The following is a 6,957-nucleotide window of genomic DNA, read 5'->3' on the forward strand; positions in this document are numbered from 1 at the left end:
CACTCTTCTCTGCCATCGCGTCCAAGAGCTGGATGATGGGGACGACGATGACGATGACAGTGATGAGAAGGAGGAGGAGACGAAGCATGAAGATGTGAGAGAAGAGGTCCTCCTCCTCCCGCTGTACATGCGGGGTCAGTTTGTCGAGGTTCTCTCAGACACCAAGAAGTACAGACTCAGGAACCTGAGTAAAGACTTCAGTGTGCCGCTGAACGTTAAAGTGGTGAGCCGCGACACGGAACTCAGAAGTGACCCACTGGCTGGTCTCCCGTGCCTCAGGACAGAGGGGTCTCTGCTGGAGCCCACCATCCAGGCCAGCTTTCTCCACACTCCCACCCAGTGTTTCCTGATCCCAGCCAAGTGGTTTTCGATGTCTCTCACTGTGACCGAGGACCCTCTGCCGTGGTCCGGCCCCCAGCCCCCTGAATGCCACATGGAAAGTGTCATTGAGGTGACGGACATTTTCTTTAATGAGTTCTGCAAACGCAGGTACTCCGACGTCGCTCCTCCTCCTGTGCCCCCGCGGAAACACTGTCCTCCTGTGGCCAGGGGTCATAGGTCACACCATGAACCTGACAGTGACAGGGCACCAACCAAGGAGCTGTCCAGTCTGACTCTAACAGTTGCTAAAAAGCGTTCCCCGCCTCCCCCTCCTACAGTAAGTACCGCTCTCTGCTGGATGAAGTAGCCTCATGGTTGGATGACCTGTCACTCTCTGTTTAAGATAAGATGCATCGTTAATCGGTGAAAAATCGGTACAAATGCATGACAGTTCGTATCAGCTCAAATAAAAAAATTAATCGCGCAAGTACAGTAGGTGGCGATATCCGCTTAGAACGTTATTTGGGACCGCTATTAAACCAAGACACCCGGTCCCTACTGACATTTAAGTGTTGAAACAGAACGTGGGAAGAAGTTGTTCCACAGACACCAACAGTGTTCCTGTAAAGAAAGGAACTCTTTCCAGACAAGAAAAAACTTTTTTTTTATGATGACTTTTGTCTCTGTCCCAGTAAACAAAAAGGCTTTTGCATGAATTTAATTATTTGTAATCTGTTACCGGCCAGAATGTCGTCATCATTTGTGGAAAACAGTGAACTCCAGCCGTATGCTGTAGGTTGGACGGTGGTTCTCAGTGGAAACACTGATTTATCTGCTCCACCAGAAGAGGCTTGAATAAACGCTTGTCCAAAAATATCTGCACACATACTGAAACTCAGAGTACATGCTGTTCAATTCTCAAAAAAGAAAAAGTCTTCCTTTACTCGACCTCACCGGAACTGGACTCCCATGAGAGTTTATATTTCTAAACAAACTTCCTGTTTCAGTGGACGAGCAGCGGTGAATAAATTCAATCAACGCTCTGAAACTTTCTCTCTTCAGGACCAGCTCCTGATGCCTGCTGTCCAAAAGCACTTGGTTGCTGGACAGAAGACAGGTGGCGCTCTGCCAAACACCTACGTGAAAATGAATGACTCTACAAAGAAAGGTATAAATAGGCGATGACGTTCCCCTCTCTTCTTTTAACTGAGGTACAACATACGACCTTTTAAAGTCATCAAGGTCTTTAATATTGATGAGAATAAAAATGTGAAATTAAATTAAACCGTGCACTTCCTCTTTTCTCCCCTAGGGTCAGTGACAGGAGTCACAGCAGATGTGGACTCTGACCATGACTATGAGGTAGTAGACGAGTCGCTGCTGAAGTTCCTCAAGTCGGCGGAAGAAAGTGCTGTGTTTTTATAGGAAGGAAGTATTTAAATAGAGAAGTATATGAAAAAAAATTATAAATGTGTGTGTATTAAGTTTGACGCTTTTTATTCTGATCGTTGTTGTTCTCTGTCTTACACTTTTTCTTGAAATATGTTTGTATATTCAGTATCTCTGGGAAACATTTTCACAGTGTGAAATGTTAGCCCGGTTGATAATTGAAGCACTTTTTTATAATAATATATAATAATAATAATAATAATAAAAACCACAACAACCCTGCAGTACTTTGTAGACACCCTAGGGGCAGTGTCACCAAAAAAAAGGCCTCCAAACAAGGAACTCTTACTAAAAAACTGGAACTTGAATTCAGTGCTGAAACTACACTCCCCACCCCCACCCCCCCCCATTTCATTTCTACCCTCTGTGGTTTGTAAAGGGCAGTTCTAAAGTTAATAGCTTCCTCCAGTTTTTCACTTCTCCTTTTCAACAGTGCCAGTTTGGGGGCCCAACAGAAGTCAGTAATTACTTTATCACTGTATACACTTTCCATAAATAAATTAAAAAAAACAACAAAACAAATGTTTTGTTTTGTTTTTGTTTTGTTTCCTACACGTACTGCTACAGAAAACCACAGTTTGAGAACCACTGGTGTCACCACTTTATTAACATTTGAGTTATTATTATGTCAGATATAATAATAACTCATATGTCATATATAATAATAACTCAAATGTTAATAAAATAATGTATATGCATCATATCTCATGACTCATCCACCATGGAAACTGAGTCAGACGGTTTAACTGTTTTTCACCCGTCGCCTGCCCAGAACAAACACTGTGGATAACGCTGATCGGAAACTCACTGCAGTGGCATCAAACACTGACTCTGTGTCCATGGCGTTTCTGCTCCGTCTGTGATCAAACCATCACAACTATCACGTCTATGTGTTCATGGATTCAAGGTTCATTACACTGAAGTGACCGTGTGACAACGTGGTACAAAATAAGAGCAAAAATACCCACTTTTAATATTTAAATATCACATTAAACTACATTCTGTGCTGTTCAGTTATGTTTTTTATTATTATGTATGTAACTAATCAGTTTATATAGTGCAAATTAGACCTAGTGCTGCTTAGTACAATGGAATATCTTCAGATATTAGTCGGGAATTCCGAATTAAACTTCCGGGATGTGTCGACATCTAGTGGTTCAAGAGATATGTTTTCTTCCTGGTAAAAAGTTATGGCTCTAACTTCGATGTCTCGTATCAGTAGTAAAAAACCCATAATACTTTAAATGTAATCACATTTGCTTGAATTGATTCCAATTTATGCTAACTTTATGGATACACTATTAAAGGATGTTGTCGCGAAACTCCAACTCCCGTCATGCCACCGTGCCGATTACCCGACATGCAGCCGGGCCTGTGGTAGATGAGGCAGGATGGCGACTAAAACAAGTAAAGAGACTGCTCCTCCTTTCGATTGTCCATCATGGTGAGTAAATGCAAACGCTTAAGTTTCCAAACTTTGTATGTGTGTTTAGACGATACAAGAACCGGTGAGAAGGCGCGGGTACGATTGTGTACGTTGTGATTTAAGAGAATTGCGAGAGCTTACGCTATCCCATACTAGCGCTAACAAGCTAACTAGCTCCGGTGTGCCAATGGCGTTTTAACGCAGCTGTGTGCGCGCATACGTGATATTTTTGGCATGGCGTTAGAATAGAATACTCTTTATTGTTGTGTCAGTAGAGTGCAAGAGGCCGAGGTTAGCATTTCTGCTAAAAATATCAGAACTTTAAGCTAAAAAAAAGAAAGGTGAAAGCTAAAATGCTCACGTACATGAATCAAATACGGTGTCATGAGGTGCATGTGTAAAGAAAAACACTTTAAATAAAACAAAAAGGAGTGCAATGGTAAGTAGCAATGGTAAAAACGATTTTACCATCTTATTCAGAACTGTAGCATCGGTCCTGCTGGTGGTTAGTGTTGGTTATTAGTCTTTTTAGTAAGTCAATAAAAATCTACGTTTAATTTCTGTGTATATTTCTATTCAGGGCGGGAAAACCTCCTCCTGGGCTCCATTTAGATGTGATGAAGGGAGACAAACTGATGGAGGTGAGTGCAAGTTAGTACGTGTGCATGACGACCTGGAGAACTGTCCTGGGTGTAGACCTGCCTTGCTCAATGGCTGCTGGTATTGGCTCCAAGAATTGGCTTTGAATGAACACATAGTTGTCAGAACTAATAAAAGGTCATTCAGCGAACCGGCAGGTCATTCTCCATGGATCCTGATGGTACAGTAATTCAATCCAGTGTGACATTCTGATCCGGTTTAAGTGATCTAAGAATTTCTGAAGAAATGTAACGACCTCGAGGCTGTTCAACCGCACCAGATACAAGCCCGACAGCCCGTCTCCACCCAGACGGCCGTGGCTGCGGGGCTCTGACGGTGCCACATCAACTGGCCCTGAGATTTAAGCTGTACAGTGGGGAGTTTCACTGTAGAGTTATGACTCGAGGGCACAGAGGTGCTCCGGCTTTGTACTTGTCCTCAGGGCACAGAGGTGCTCCGGCTTTGCACCCTCCACCCTCGTGTCTGTTCACTTGTCCTCCGTCTGACACCAGGACTTTTCTCTTTGTAGAAACTGATCATAGATGAAAAGAAATACTACCTGTTCGGGAGGAATCCCGACTTCTGTGACTTCACCATCGACCACCAGTCGTGCTCCCGGGTCCATGCGGCTCTGATTTACCACAAACACCTGAAGAGAGTTTTTCTCATCGACCTGAACAGCAGTAAGAGACACACGTTGATGATGTACAATTTAGTAATACTGTAGTACATTTAATCTCTTTTTTTCTACCTATTTTAAAACACAAAACTTCTGTCACTTGTTCAAAAAGATGCAAGAATCAACATTGATTTATTTCTAAGATAATACGTCAAATGTTAAACTGCTGCAGCTTTAGCCACTTTGTTAATCTGAATCTCACTGTTGACTGATGAGTTTCCATAACTGACTGAAAAATAAGTTGTCTTAATCTGAATCTCACTGTTGACTGATGAATTTCCATAACTGAGGCGAGTTGTCTCAACTCAACCATGTCCATGTTGAGTTCAGGTCCTAGAACAAACTTTTTAGACGTGACCTTCTTTCATTTGACCGTTACCTTTCCGTAGCACACGGAACTTTCCTGGGACACATCCGTCTGGAGGCACACAAGCCTCAGCAGGTGCCCATAGACTCCACCATATCTTTCGGAGCCTCCACGCGTACGTACACCATCAGAGAGAAGCCTCAGACCCAGGGCCCTGCAGGTCCAGGGGACAGCAAGGTCGGAGACGATGAGGAGCTGAAAGGACTCCTCGGCCTACCGGAAGAAGAGACGGAGCTGGAGGTACTTTACTTTTCTACACTATACTACTGCTGTATACGACGTGTACTGTGATACTCAGTTGCTAAAAAAAGAAAAACTAAGTGCAGTAATCCAGTGGTTTTCACACTTTCCAAACCAGTAGTCCACTCTGTTCAGATAAGATCGAGATAAGAAGGACAAAACTGATCAAAACCATCAGATAATGAAGTAACACTACAACCAGTATTTCATCACACACTCGTACACACACACACACTCCCCTGAGTTCAACCACTGAAAAATCTGATTCCTATTGCACCACTAGAGCGAGCCCAAGTACCATTACTGAGACTAGAACCGTGGTTTGAAAATCACGTGAATAAAATATTTCCTTCTGTTTTCTGTTTTTCTAGATGTAAACTTTAACTTTTTCAGAGGCAGAACAAATTAATAAATCAACTTTTTAGGGGGATTTAAGTCAGATTTGAATGACATTAACCGTGCAGTACATGTACTGAATATGTGAAGTACACACAGTCATTGTATTTAAAAGTAGCTTAAAACCAAATGTTTACTCTCAATGAGGACATGTAATAAAAGTATTTTTAGAATTAAATTCAAAATGTGTTTGTTATTAACAGTAGGAGAAAAATAGCGACGTTTCTGAAGTCCTTGGAAAAACTAAGAAAATCATTTTTTATTTTGTAGTGTACAGTGGACATGAGTGACAGCTGTCTTCTTCTTGACATGTTTGTGTTATTTATGTTCATCTGAGAGGATTGTAAACATAGACATAAACAGTCTTAGATTAGTATCAACTGAACAGTGAGGTTCATTTTCTTTTTTTTTTCCTTTTTGATCAGAACCTGACGGAGTTCAACACGGCTCACAACAAGCGCATCTCCCTGCTGACCATCGAAGAAGGAAACCTGGAGATCCAGAGGCCCAAAAGGAAACGAAGGAACTCCAGAGTCACCTTCAATGAAGAGGACTCCATCATCAACCCAGGTGAGAAAAAATAAAAAGCAACGATGAACAAATCCAACCAAAACCACAGCCTGTTGGAATTAAACAGAAATTTGATGATGTTGAGAAAAAAGTTAGTGGTGAGGGTGGGGCTGCATGTAGAAACCTGCCTCAAACTTTTTCACAGAACCTGAGGTTAATTATCACTTTACTTTTTCCTGAAGTTTTTTTTTTAAAGTACAATGAAACAAAAATGAATTTTTTTTTTTTGTTTTACTAAAATAGAAATCAATAATTAAGACCTTGAAGGAGCAGAGCTGTGTCGTCTCAGACACTCTGCTCTTCTTCTGTTTTCTAGTTGTGTTTGACATAAAAAATTTAAAAAAAAAACTCCCCTTAAATGTTGTGTTTTTGTCTGATGCTCAGTCACAGACGTTCTCCTCGGGTCTGTTAATGACTCCTGGGGTCAGAGAGTTTCATGGATCCAGGTCAGAGCTGAGGCTGAAACAGGCACTGGTTAAAAACATAAACACGTCTTTAATCTTCAATACTGCCCTTTATCTGTTTACAGAGGACATTGACCCCTCGGTCGGACGCTTCAGAAACATGATCCAGACGGCCGTCGTACCCATCAAGGTAAGACCAAGAGTTTTTATTTACTATTTATTTATTTTTAGTCAAACTGCTTTTAATATGCAGTTATTTATATACATATATACACACAGATATATCTATACATATATCTGTGTGTATATATGCATATATACACACAGATATATTTATACATATATCTGTGTGTATATATGCAAGTATTTATATGTATACATACATACATATTTATTTAAAAAATATATTTTAATATACTGCTCCTGCAGGGCTACAGTAGAGCGCCACCTGTGTTGTTTTGTTGTG

The 6,957-nt window shown here is 41.3% G+C and overlaps 2 protein-coding genes and 1 non-coding gene across 3 annotated transcripts in view; all 3 read left to right on the plus strand.

Moving 5' to 3' along the window:
• themis2 (thymocyte selection associated family member 2) overlaps positions 1–2,292 on the plus strand; it is a 4,983-nt gene extending 2,691 nt beyond the window's left edge. Inside the window, exons 5-7 of the mRNA XM_008322704.3 lie at positions 1–658; positions 1,384–1,489; positions 1,634–2,292. The exon at positions 1–658 is cut by the window's left edge and continues 36 nt beyond it. Coding sequence (XP_008320926.1) covers positions 1–658; positions 1,384–1,489; positions 1,634–1,746 — 877 coding nt within the window. The 3' untranslated portion in view covers positions 1,747–2,292. The remainder of the gene's footprint in view (positions 659–1,383; positions 1,490–1,633) is intronic.
• Positions 2,293–3,161: 869 nt separating this feature from the next.
• ppp1r8b (protein phosphatase 1, regulatory subunit 8b) overlaps positions 3,162–6,957 on the plus strand; it is a 24,614-nt gene continuing 20,818 nt past the window's right edge. Inside the window, exons 1-6 of the mRNA XM_025061452.1 lie at positions 3,162–3,214; positions 3,777–3,837; positions 4,365–4,518; positions 4,904–5,121; positions 5,943–6,087; positions 6,617–6,681. Of these exons, the coding sequence (XP_024917220.1) occupies positions 3,162–3,214; positions 3,777–3,837; positions 4,365–4,518; positions 4,904–5,121; positions 5,943–6,087; positions 6,617–6,681 (696 nt within the window). The remainder of the gene's footprint in view (positions 3,215–3,776; positions 3,838–4,364; positions 4,519–4,903; positions 5,122–5,942; positions 6,088–6,616; positions 6,682–6,957) is intronic.
• LOC112487999 (small Cajal body-specific RNA 1) lies at positions 4,107–4,250 on the plus strand. The gene has a single exon (XR_003051658.1).

The sequence above is a fragment of the Cynoglossus semilaevis genome, chromosome 13 (assembly GCF_000523025.1).
Source record: "Cynoglossus semilaevis isolate Cse_v1.0 chromosome 13, Cse_v1.0, whole genome shotgun sequence".
Classification (NCBI taxonomy): Eukaryota; Metazoa; Chordata; class Actinopteri; order Pleuronectiformes; family Cynoglossidae; genus Cynoglossus; species Cynoglossus semilaevis.